At 46.2% G+C, this 13,697-nt stretch overlaps 1 protein-coding gene across 1 annotated transcript in view; it reads right to left on the bottom strand.

Annotated features, from left to right (window-relative positions):
- LOC142311533 (uncharacterized) overlaps positions 1–13,697 on the bottom strand; it is a 183,382-nt gene that overhangs the window by 58,941 nt on the left and 110,744 nt on the right. The window contains exon 7 of the mRNA XM_075350051.1: positions 10,027–10,204. Within this exon, the coding sequence (XP_075206166.1) occupies positions 10,027–10,204 (178 nt within the window). The remainder of the gene's footprint in view (positions 1–10,026; positions 10,205–13,697) is intronic.

Here is a 13,697-nt window from a genome sequence, read left to right on the forward strand (position 1 = left end):
CGACTCGCGGTATGGGCCTCTTATTTGTTACAGGTGCAGCAAGCCTGGCCACTACTCCAGGCGATGCCCATTAAACGAGCAACCCCTGGTGCCAAGGGCCAATCCTCAGGAGTAGACCCCAATGGCCCCCGTGATTGGTGAGACCAGTACGTTGGAGTTTGCTCCATCATTCCTTTGGCAGTGGACGGCATCCCGCTCATGGCCCTATTGGACACTGGATCGCAGGTAACCACTATGCACTATACATTGTACCAGCAGTATTGGGGAACTTGCCCCCCCGATGATAGCCTGACCCTTGTCGCGGCCAATAGACTCCCTCTGACCCAAGTGGGATATAAACAAGTGGCCCTGACCGTGGGACGTGTGGAGCTAAAACACCAAGGAATGATTGTGGTGCTGAATGAACCCAGTGACCATAACCCAAAAGTAATTCTAGGGACTAATGTGATGGAGCATTGTATGGGTGAGGTGCTGAGTCTGTTGGCCGCCACTGCATGAGGAGGCCGACAGAGGGCAGTACAGCGTGAGATCCGGGCCCTCCTATATCGGCAGCAAGTGAACTTGACGGGTGGAGAGATTGGTGGAGTAAGGGTGATGGATGTGGCCCCCTTGGTGGTGCCACCAAGAAGCGAGATGATGATTTGGTGCAGGGCAGCAGCAGGTCCCCAGGGGCGCGACTATGCGGCGATGGTGGAGCCCATGCCTTCTGAGCACTGGCCCACGGTGATGGCGGCCAGAGGGGTGGTTGACGTCAGGAAGGGGAGAGTGCCTGTGAGAGTGCAGAATTGTGGGGTGGAAGAAGTTAGACTTCCCCGTTACGCTACCTTGGCCAAGCTGCTTACCCTAGACCCTCACACCATTCATGAGACCGCCCCTCCTACCTCTGCACCCCCTGCCAGTGACCATATACCCCCCGAACAGTTAGCGGAGTGGTGCCATGAACTGCATATAGGCACTGAAGCTACACCCACGCATCACAAAAAGGGAGTGTACAGGCTAGCACAGGAGTATGAGCAGGTTTTCAGCAAGCACCCACTAGATTTCGGGAGGATTAAAGGGGTTCAACACCATATCCCTACAGGCATACATCCACCCATCAAAGAAAGGTATAGGCCCATCCCACCAGCACACTATCAATGCGCTAAGGACATGTTGAGGAACATGAAGGAGGCAGGGGTCATTCAGGATAGTTGTAGTCCCTGGGCAGCTCCACTGGTACTGGTGAAGAAGAAGGATGGCACCATGCGAATGTGTGTGGATTACCGGAAGATCAACCAGATAACGCATAAAGATGCCTATCCTCTCCCCCGTATCGAGGAGTCGCTGGCTGCGCTGAAAACTGCTAACTTCATCTCTACCCTTGACCTTACAAGTGGAGACTGGCAGGTGGCGGTCACACCAGAGGACCGGGAGAAGACTGCATTTGCCACTCCCATGGGACTCTGCGAGTTCAACAGCATGCCATTTGGGCTGTGCAATGCCCCTGGAACCTTCCAACGGCTCATGGAGTGCTGCCTGGGACATCTCAATTTCGAAACTGTCTTGCTGTATCTAGATGATGTGATCGTATACTCCCAGACGTACGAGGCTCACCTGGAGCACCTGGCTGAAGTGCTCGCGTCCCTTGCTAGGTATGGGATGAAGCTGACGCCCTCCAAATGCCACCTGCTGAAGCCCAGGATACAGTACTTCGGACACGTGGTGAGCGCAGAAGGTGTCACCCCAGATCCCGAGAAGATCACTGCTATCCAGGACTGGCCGAGGCCGACCGCAGTGAGAGAGGTGAGACAGTTCCTGGGCCTGGTGGGCTATTATCGCCGCTTCATCAAGGGGTACACGAAGATGGCTGCACCTATGCAAGATCTCCTCGTGGGACAGACCAAGGGTGGCAGAGCCCCTGGACTCCCGTTTGTGTGGGAAGAAAAGCATGAAGAGTCCTTTCCCCAGCTGAAGACAGCCTTGACAGGAGAAGACCCCGTACGTCATACAGCCCACCGAATGGGAGAACGAGAAGACTTATCTAATTAGCGGCGACCAGGGGAAGACCTCAGCTACAGTTTCCAGGGACCACCTGAAGAGGTGCCCACCCCCATTGAGATTGGCAAACAAAGTTCTGGTTCCCATACCGAATGGGGAGAAAGAATAAGAGGTGATCCACACAGTGATGGGTGACTTTCCAGCAGACTGGCCTATGCAGAACGGCGCGGTGATTGTTCCGGTGATAATGTTCCCACAACCCGTGGAAGAAATGGAAACGGAAATAACTGCCAGTGAACCAGTGCCCAGTGATGCACCTATACCAAGCCCCGTCCCCGTGGTGACCTTATGTGTTCCCACTAAGCCCCTTCCAGAGACAAGGCCGAGAACTTATAGGCCAACCACGAACTTGTGGCCTAGTAAATAATTTGTGGGATGTATTCCGTTGCTGCCTCCGGAGAGGCAGATTGGAGGAAGGACCCGCAGCAGAGTAGGCTGGGGTACGGTCACCACCACGACTGGTGACCATCCTCCGGGGGTCAGGTGTCCCCCAGGACGTGGGGCCCCCTGAAATGACAGCCGGGTGCGAGACACAGTACCCATTCCCGCTTGGGTGACCTGGAACCGAGTTCCTGCTTCCGGACTGGGGAAGAGGGGTTTTGCCCGTTTCTTAGGGGCAGCATGAAGGTGTAGGTTGCTTGGGTGGGGAAGTGAAAGCGGAAGAACATTAACCCGTCCGTTATTAATAAAAAATGTTTTTATGCCGTTAAGTAACGTTTAAGAGAAAAGCCTCCCGTAAGGGAAGAATCAAAAGAATGCTTATGTTAATGTTTACCTGTTTTTAAATTATATTTTTCAGAAATAAAACCGGTGATGGAGGGGCAGCCCGCGGATGGTCTGCATTTCACCAAGGGGGAATGTGACGCCCTGGACTAGCCAGGTAGTCACAGACACAACATCACACACACCCCCTCCCCTGGATAGTCTACATCAGTCAAACAAAATCCTTGTTGCCTCCCTCCAGGGTCTGATGTCTACACCAGGTGGGGCGGAGCCAGGCGGTTTGGCCCCACCCACCGAGGAGTTCACAGACCTGGAGGCGGGAAAAAGCAGACAGTTGTAGTGTGAGTTTGGAGTTCAGTGGAAGTGGAATGAGGAGTTGAGTTTGGAGTGGAGAAACTGCTAGTGTCTGGGTAGGAGCCCAGGCACTGTCAGCAAGGTCGGCAGACGGTGGTGGCCGTCTGCAGGAGGTGGTGCAAGTCAGCGGAACCGTAGGACCGGGGACAGGCGGTGGCCCGCCGGTACTAAGCCGGGGAGCAGATTTGTACCAAGCACAAAGGCAGGGCCATCGGACCCCGACAAGGCTAGGAGCCACCGACAACGGTCAAATCCGAGAGTGACCGGAACCCCAGGGGTTTCCTAACACCCAAGACCCGACAGAAGGCAACAGTCCACACAGTGAGGATTAAAAGGCACCGCCATAGGCTAGAGATCCAAGGGCCAGCACCTACGGGCAAAACGGGATCCTTCGGTACATACACGCCGGGGAGCGGACTACCGTTGGGCAACCATCGGAGTCAGTACATACACAACGGTGCAGGGAAAGACAGTCACCATCAACCTGTCCGGGGAGAGCAAAGACACTGCAGCCGGCTGCGGGACCTGTCCATCCAGCCGTTTGGTTTACCAGAGACTCTGTGAATCTGTGCCTGAGTGAGTACAACAGTGCCTCCGCAACCCTGCACCCCAGCTACCCTGCCTCCCCATATCACCATCCAGGCCCCGGGATCACCAACCCCTACCCACGGAGGGGGAACCAACATCCTAGCTGCTCCCTGCCATCGCTCCCGGGATCCCCGTCATCAGCAGCGGTGGTGCGCATTATCACCATGACCCGTGGGTGGCGTCACGGACTATCTCCCCAAACAAACCACCACCCTTTTCACTCGTGGGCGAGGAGCGCTGCTCGAGTCCCCGGGTCCGGCCCACAGCTCGAGCCACCGAGCAACAGCAGCCCCGGACCCGAGCGTAGCGAGCGCGGCCCCTCCGCCCGCGACACATTATACTATAGAAAAAAACAGAATGAAACATGCTGGTTTCCCATGCTGGTACTAACCACAGTTCAAACCGTACTGGCAGCACCTTTAAAATGTACAACAGGGGCGTATCTGGATGGTGTATAAATATGAGAAAAAATTATCACTCAGGTTAGTACAATCGTGGGATACCAGCAAGGGAACCCCTGTTTCATTCTGTTTTTTTCTATTGTATAATGCATATAACAGGGAGTGGTGCTCTGTTTGCTGGATTTGCACCCCTGCTCCTGGCTGCTTCATTAGCCTCCTTTTTGTTCACCAGATGATCTTGTAGGTTGTTAAAACCCAGAGAAGATGCAGTGTAGTGTAGGACCCAGCAAAGGAGGTTGCCGTGAAGGGGCGCTAGGCTGGTATTACATTGGCCATTATAATATTCTAAATACCTCCATTTATGTATAAGGTAGAATTTATTTTGGTTTTTCACAGTGTGCGGCTGGAATTTTTTCTCATATTTATACACCAACCAGATACGCACCTGTTCACATTGTAAAGGTGCTGCCAGTACGGTTTGAACTCAGGTTAGTACCAGCGTGGGAAGCCAGCAAGGGAACCCCTGTTTCATTCTGGTTTTTTTCTATTGTATAATGCATATAACAAGGAGTGTTGCTCTGTTTGCTGGATTTGCACCCCTGCTTCTGGCTGCTTCATTAGCCTCCTTTTTGTTCACCAGATGATCTTGTAGGTTTTTAAAACCCAGAGAAGATGCAGTGTAGTGTAGGACCCAGGAAAGGAGGTTGCCGTGAAGGGGCGCTGGGCTGGTATTACATTGGCCATTATAATATTCTAAATACCTCCATTTATGTATAAGGTAAAATTTATTTTGGTTCTTCACAGTGTGCGGCTGGAATTTTTTCTCATATATATATATATATATATATATATATATATATGACGCCCTGGACTAGCCAGGTAGTCACAGGTAGACCCCTGCACAAACATCAGCCCTAAATAAGATGGCAGCAGCCAACCTACAAAATCCTTGTCACCTCTCTGTGTTCAATGGTCACACCAGGGGGTGGAGCCAGGCGGTTGGCCATGCCCACCGAGGAGTCGAGAGGGCCTGAGACAGGAAACACTCAGTCAGTAGTTAGTTCCCCGTGGGGAGCACAGTGTTGAGTAGTGAGTGTGGAGTAGTGGAGTTCAAGTGCAGCAGGTCTGTGGCGTCAGGTCTGCAACAACAACACTAACCGGTCCCAGGGTCGTAGCCCTGGTACCGTGGCAAGGAGGCAGACGGTGTTTGCCGCCTGCAAGAGCCAGGAAGACGGCTGATGGAACCGTAAGGGACAGGGACAGGGTAGTGGCCTGCCGGAACAGAACCGGGGAGCCAACTGGAAACCGGAGCACCAGTAGGGGTATTCACACCCAGAACGAGGTCCAGAAGCCACTGGACCACGTCGAATTCACTGATTGAGGTCTGGACCTTAGGTCCTTTCCCGTCCCACGACCTGAAAGACGGCAACAGCCCACCGAGGGGGATAGAAAGCCACCACACAGGCAGAGAGATCCCACGGGCCAGCGCCTGCAGGCAAACGGGTTCCCCGACACACATCAAGCCAGGGAGTGGACTACCGTTGCTGAAGCATAGGCAGTCAAGTTCTACAAAGAGGGGCAGGAGAAAGGCGGGAGCCACCAACCTGAGAAAGGGGCAAAGCGCAGCCGGCTGAGGGCACCGACAACCATCCTTTTGGTTTACCAGAGACTCCAGTGTATCTGTCATAGTGAGTACAACAGTGCCCTCGGGCCGCGCACCGCACCACACCATCTTGCCCGCACCTCACAACCACCGGGCCCCGGGACCATCACCCCCTGCCCACGGAGGGGTCAACACCAGGCTGCATAACACCGTCCCCGGGAGCCTAGTTAACGGCAGCAGTGGTGCCCACATTCACTACAACTGGTGGGTGGCGTCACGAACTTACACCTTTAAACTCCACGGCCTCCGCCGTGAACCTTCCCCACCGAAATCCCTACACGTAGCGCCAACTCCCTTTCAGAGCGACGTGACCCCCGGGTCCGGGAGGAGCTCAAGCCACCCACCGACGATAACGGACCCGAGTGGTTCGGCAGCCGGCCGAATATATATATATATATATATATATATATATATATATATATATAAAACATATTATTTTATTATTGAAATAATTATTTTTATTCTCAAAATCTATTTGATATATTTATTCTATTATCATTATACTACATACAGTGCTATGAAAAAGTATTCATACCCTCTGAATGTTTCCACTTTTTTTCACGTTATACCTGCAAGCTTAAATTACTTTTATTGGAATTTCGGAGGTACATCAATGCAAAGTATTTGTGAATGGTAAAGGAAATGATACATGGTTTTCTAAATATTTAAAAATATATATCTGAGAATTGTGACATGCATTTGTATTCAGCCCCTCCCGATTCAATACTTTCCAGAACCTTTCACTGCAATTACTGCTGCAAATCTTTTGGGGTGTGTCTCTACCGGCTTTACACATCTAGAGGATAACTTTTTTGCCCATTCTTCTTTACAAAATAGCTCAAGCTCTGTGAGATTGGATGGAGACATCTGTGAACAGGAATTTTCTATTCTTGGCATAGATTTATAATTTGATTTAGGTCAAGACTATGATTGGGCTAATCAAACACATGAATGAGCTTTTATCTAAACTATTCTAATATAGCAGTATGTTAAGAGTTGTTGTCATGTTGGAAGATAAACCTACACCCCAGGTCTTTTGCAGACTCTGATTTGTTTTCCTCTAGGATTGTCCTGTATTTAGCTCCATCCAATTTCCAATCAACTCTGACCAGCTTCCCTGTCTCTGCTGAAGAAAAGCCTCCTCACAGCATAATGCTGCCATCACCATATTTGACAGTAGGGATAGTGATGCACAGTGTTAGTTTTCCATCACAGACAGCATTTTGTATTTAGCCCAAAAAGTTCTACTTTGGTCTTATCTGAACAAAGAAACTTCTTCCACATGCTAGCTGGGTCCTTTACATGGCTTTATGTACACTACAAACAGGGCTTATTATTGCTTGATTTCAAAAATGGCTTTCTCCTTGCCACTGTTCCATAAAGGACAGATTTATGGAGTGTGCGGCCAGGGCGGGGCCGGTATCCGAAACTGAGGCACGGTGAGGTCAGGTGGCAGTGAGCTGGATTCTTTTCAAGTTTATACGACTAATTGTTATCCTGTGGACAGATTCTCCCACCTGAGCGGTAGATCTCTGCAGCTCCTCCAGAGTGACACTGGGCCTCTTAGCTGCTTGTTTAATTATTCCTATCTTTGCTTGGGATGTCAGTTTAGGTGGGTGGACTGTCATGTCTTGGGGGGTTTAGAGTTGTAACATTCTCCTTCCTTTTTGGATGATGGACTAAACAGTGCTCCATGAGATGTTTAGAGTGTAAGCTATTTTTACATAATCTAACCCTGCTTATTTCTTCTCCACAACTTTATTCCTGACCTGTTTGGTGTGTTTCTTGGATGCTGTTTGGTCCCCAATATTCTATATCACATCTTTGAGGCCTTCACAGAACAGCTGTAGTTATACTGAGAATAAATTACACACAGGTGGACTCAATATACTAATTAGGTGATATCTGGAGGCAATGGGTCACTCAGCGTTTAATTTAAAGGTATGAGACTACAGCGGGCTAAATACAAATCCATGTCAGAATTTTCAGATTTATATTTTTTAAATATTTAGAAAACCATGCATCACTTCCTTTAAACTTCACAAATACCTGCTAATTATTGTTTATATATCACATAAAATCCCAAAAAATACTTTTAAGATTTGGATGTAAAGTGGAAAAATATTTTAACGTTTACGGGGTATAAATAGGTTTTCAAGGCATTGTATAAGAGAGGCTGATAGCACATTATACCACTTAGAAGGGAGGCTGTGGGGATCTTACACTACACATAAGAGAGGCTGAGGGGATAATATTCTACATATAGGAAAGCTGTGGTGATATTATATTTTATACAAGGGAGGCTGAGGGGATATTATACTACATATAAGAGAGCCTGAAGTGACATTATACTACATATAGGAAGGCTGTGGAGACATTTTACTACATGTAGGGAGATTGTAAGGAATTATACTATATATAAGAGAACCTGTAGGGACATTATACTACATACTGTATAGGGAGGGTGTGAGTGCATTATACTACATATAGTGAGACTGTGGGGACCTTCCTTCTATATATTGGTAACTATGGGGATCATCATATTGTATAAAGGGGGCCAGTCAAGACTTCCTAATGTACATAAAAAGTTGATAAGACGTTAAAATGTATATAGGATCTTTAGGGACAATCAACTTTGCATAAAAAGTAATCGCATGATAGTATACATATGGGCCTCTGAGACCTCATAATTGTATAGGGAGCTATGGGTGTCATACTACATTTAGGAAGGCTGTGGGATTATTATTCTACATATAGTGAGGCTGTGAGAACCATCATACTATAAAGTCGAAGTTCCGAGTGTCTTATAAGGTATATAGGAAGCTGTAAGTGATCATAATACTGTATATAGGGACCTGATGGGGCATCGAATTGTATAAAGGCATTGTAGGGGCCATCAATTGTAAATAGAGAGCTGTGGAACATCATACAGTATAAAGGGAATGTGATACATTATAAAGTATATGGGGAGCTGTGGAACCATTATATTCTTTATACGAAGCTGTGGGAGGTCATCATATTGTATATAGGAACCTATGGAGACTTTTTACAGTATTTATAGATTGGCGTCAGGGTAGCCTCATCTTCAGCCCCTTTCCGTCATCAACTGTACATGTGTGGTACAAATAAATAGCGGCTTTATGCAGTGGGATCACAGGATGAGCTCACCTCATACCTGGCAAGTAATGGCAGGGGGTTAGAGCCAGGACCTGTCTTTAACAGTAGTGGGGGAGTGGAACTGTGCCCACAACTATTAACCTGTTAAATGATGCTGTCAAACTCTGACAGCGGTATTAAAAGTGCACCGGCATGGATGCACATCATTCCATGCACCCATAGGCGCTCACATGGGTTGCTATGTCAGCCAGAGATCTGTTGAAGACAGTGGTGTAACTAGATAAATATTGACAGCATCCCAGAGCAGGAGAAAAAAATTGCATAGATTCTTTATTCTGCCATGAATGCAATGTATTGAGTTATATGGATGCCGATACAGTTGATAGCAATGATGGAAGAGAGAGGTGTCAGCAACCTTCTCCGTCATTCTAGGGGTAAAAGGGCCATTATAGTGTATTGATAGCCATTATACTGCATGGAGGGTTGTGTCGGGGCCATCATTCTGTGTTGGGGTCACTGTGGCGGTAACATGATTTGATGGGAGATAATGTAGGATCATCAAACTCTACGTGTGAAGGATACTGCGTTGGGAATCATTTAGGGAGTTTCATAATGTGTTTGAGTGGCACTTTTGTTGGCATCATACTTTATGGGGCCATGAAAGGGGTATCTTAATGCATGGGAACACTAAGGGGCTTCAATAGGAGGACAATTACTTTGTAAGGGATGCAAAGATATGAGATATGAGATTATATTACTTTATTTTTTTAGTGGGGCAGCCCAGTTAAGACTTCTTCTATGGGGCCCCATGATTTCTATCTACGCCCCTGCTCATTCGGGTATGTGAAGCTGGATGCACAGGGTGAGTGACTGAGATGAAAAAAATGCACAAAGGTAAAAGACATAATATTCATCTTGGGCTACTTCTGTATATTAAGAATGAGTTTGCATTTACCATACTTTGTGCAAAATAATACAATTATGTGAATAACTATTTAATATAGATTCCCAACGTACCCCAAAAATAGCCTTTCACAAACAATGTTACTAATCTGCAACTTCAAACTATATTTTCTATTGTTTCACTTATGCACTTATATAAGATATAAAAATATTAGATCACAGAAGAGAAGAAGTACGTACTCAACGGTGCTTGAGTCTGAGGTTCAGTCACTGATTGTCCGGTGCTTCTACTCTTTGTTGATTTCACGATTGTTTCATTTTCTCCTAAACGCTCTTGCTTTGTTCGGTTTAACGCATTCTCAATAAAGTAGACATCATCCCTGAGCTGTGATATTTGAGAAAAGCTTAACTCCAAACCCTGTGAAGAAATAAAGAAGACAGGAATTTTATTGAATACATCATTCAGAAAAGAAAAAAGAATAGAAAGCCGAGACATTAATCATTTGAGCTTAAATGTGACAATATGCAATCATTTTCCAGATGATCAAAAACCAGACATGTAAGAGTGCTGAATATGTGCCTCAATTTAATATTTTCAGTGGGATTCTGTCTGTTAACCCTTACACACACACACACACACACACACAAATACATAATACATAATTAATAGCAAATTGTCCTTCGCTACAGGCAGTCTGATGCACCATATACAAAATATAAGACTTAGTTATAACCTGCCACCTTGTGGTAATTTTATATATGCACACATTGTATACATATATATGTGTGTGTATATATATATATATATATATATATATATATATATATATATATACTCCCTGACAGAAGTTCTGTTGCTTATCCATCTTATGTAAATAAAAGCTTACAACCTGACTTTAAATTCATCCATTGGTTTTATAAATTACTCTTTTGAAAGCTAAAACCCTCCCAAATTTGATTTAGGTTATGAAAATAAAGTTGCTGCAAAGCTGAAATAGTGATCATTTAATGAACACAGAATGGTCAGATTTTGGCAAGCTTTTATTTACATAACATGGATAAGTGACAGAACGTCTGTCAGGGAGTGTATATATATTATATATATATATAATTCATAAGAAAGAAAAGGGTCAGGAGGGTTCACTACCAAGAACACATGCTGACCCGAAGGCAGCAAAGGAAACAAATGAGTTGAACTGCTGAAATATTTATTTATTGACCAGTAAAATAACATGAAAAGTGCAGAAATATGTAAAACGAAACACAGGAGGATAAATGGCAAAAAGAAAATGTGATGGACCAGATGTATTAAAAATGCCTGATAAACTTTACATACATGTAAAACAGTCACAGGTATGAGAATAGAAAAACTGCAACTGAATCAATAAAGCAATATAGCAAACACAATGGTTACTCAATACACAAAGGTATGAGATGATGTATAAAGTGCTAGGTACTAACACAGCCACAAATTGCAAGAAGTTAATAATAAATAATGGGCATTCAGGGCCACTATCCCAAATAAACCAGGGCCACTATCCCAGCTAGCAGCATCCAGCTTTGGTGGGCACCCACTGAGAGGAAATACGATCCATATTCCGCAGTCATTCCACAAGTTAGCATACAAAAAGGCACCAGACAGTCCCACATGAAGCAATGGCCAATGTCCATTGACTCACCAAACAAAGGCACAATACGTTTGGTATCATTAAGAATAGTTCACCACTCACAAATGGCCAGATATTCCTTATTGACTCTGGGGCCCCTAAATACAGTGTGAGCCCCCACATAGCTCTCATATACAGTATGAGCCCCTACATAGCTCCTTATAGACAGTATGGGCCCTCACTTAGCCCCCTGCATAGAGGGTGAGCCTTCCCTTAACCCCTTATATGCAGGCGTATACCCCATACACATAGTTTTTAACAAAATACAACAATAACACATAGTCATCTCATTTCTGTTCCTCAGGGCTTACCATTTTCTTGTACATATACATTGTCCTCATTATAATACACCCATGGTCATGCCTAAAATAAAGCTTCCTGAGACCATTCATGAGTGGGGTTGCTTTCATGCAAGGGAGGGGGCTCATTAATAATTTTGTCAAGAACAGTGCCATAAATAAAGAATAGTATCTAAACATCACCTAAGAGCAGCTTATCCAAATGAACCAGAATCAATTTGACGATGAGCAAAGCTGTTTTCAACATGATGGAGCGCTATGTGACAAGGTAAAAGCAAACATTAACATTTTGAGTCCATAGTCAGGAAAGTCTCAAGATCTGGATTCCTTTGAGAACTTCTGGTCAATCCTCAAAATGCAGATAGATCAGCAAAAATACAGTTGTTATTAGTAGAGATGAGCCACCCCCCTAGTGTTCGAGTTCGGTTCGTCGAACGGCGGGTGTGTTCGATGAACATTCAACGAACGTTTAACGAACACCTTCGAACCCCATTGAAAACAATGGCAGGCAAACACAAACACATACAACAACATAGAGAACACCTTCTAAGGTGTCCAAAAGGTAACAAACAACTCAGAAGACACCACAAACACATGGAAAAGTGACAAGTACATGTACTCATGCTGAAACAAAAGAGCTGGACGAGTAAAAGGAGGAGGAGACACAGATGTAGTAGTGTCTCCAAATGAACATCGATGCCAAGAATGTGTAACTGGAGCCTTGCTCATTGTGGGCTTCCAATCTGGAAAAATTGCCTGAGCTCACCACTTACTCTTGGAGATCTTGTCGTGCCCCACAGCCAGTGTTCTCTCGGAACGTGTATTCAGTGCTGCTGGGGGTGTGCTGACAGATAAGTGCACACGTCTGTCCAGTGACAATGTGGACAGACTAACATTCCTCAAGATGAACAAATCATGGATCCGCAAGGGCTTTTCTACCCCTGTGTCATCCTGGGGAGAGTAAAGGCTTGTGACTTTTTGATTGTGCTTCATGCAAATCAACATTTTAAGTTTGCAACTGTGGGAAAATTGATGCCACTTAAGTGGTGTCTGTGGCCAAATTTGGCGAAATAATTTGTGTCATAGAAAGGGACGCACGTATACAGAAGTGTCAGCAGAAGCTGTTACACAATCTTAGATCAGCTTTTCCACTACACACCAGTGGTGCACAGGATGAATCTCACCGCTTTGTCATGGCTAGGAGGAAATGGTCTTTTACTTGTCCACATCTGAGGGACCGAGGGCTGGCTGCTGTGCTGAGACGGCGTTAAGTAGGGTGTTCCTGCAGAGTTGCAAATTTGGTCATCTACAAAATGAGTGGAAAAAGGACAGATGCTGGTGGAAAGGGGAACAGGTGTGTTGGAAAGGGGAAAAAAGTTTGTGTCCGTGGGGTTGGTGGTAAAGCAACAGTAACATCTGCTGAAGAAACACCATCTGTTACGGGGTGACTGGCAGATTAGGATAAGGTGGTATATATCCCAATTGCCAGTCGGGGTCCACCATGCTCCCAAATGGAAAAGGAGATGCTGGCAACCCGAAGGCTAGGCGGAGGATACAGAGCTGTGTGGCTCTGAAACTAATAGTAGCCTGACCCGAATTAAACGACACTCAGATCAGGAGACTGTAAACCCTGTTAGCGTCACAGGGTCCACACAACCAGCCCAGGAACTCCATGTTAACAACACAGGGGCCATTGAGTACGCTGTCCGTGTGCATAGGAGGCACACCTGTGGACAGCAGGCGCAGCAGCAGCAGCCCAGTTAATGCCACTGGTCTGCATTAGCAGGATGGGTAGGACAGGAGCTGGCCGTAACCGTGCCGCGTTACCAAGTGTGGTAGCGTCCAGCACCGACGCCCTATCCTGGCCTACCTCTTGCCTAAAGTCGCAATGGATTCAACACATGGATGTGTGCTCTGTCTGACCATAATAGAAGACTGCGCACCT

Source organism: Anomaloglossus baeobatrachus, chromosome 1 (genome assembly GCF_048569485.1).
Source record: "Anomaloglossus baeobatrachus isolate aAnoBae1 chromosome 1, aAnoBae1.hap1, whole genome shotgun sequence".
NCBI classification, from domain to species: Eukaryota; Metazoa; Chordata; class Amphibia; order Anura; family Aromobatidae; genus Anomaloglossus; species Anomaloglossus baeobatrachus.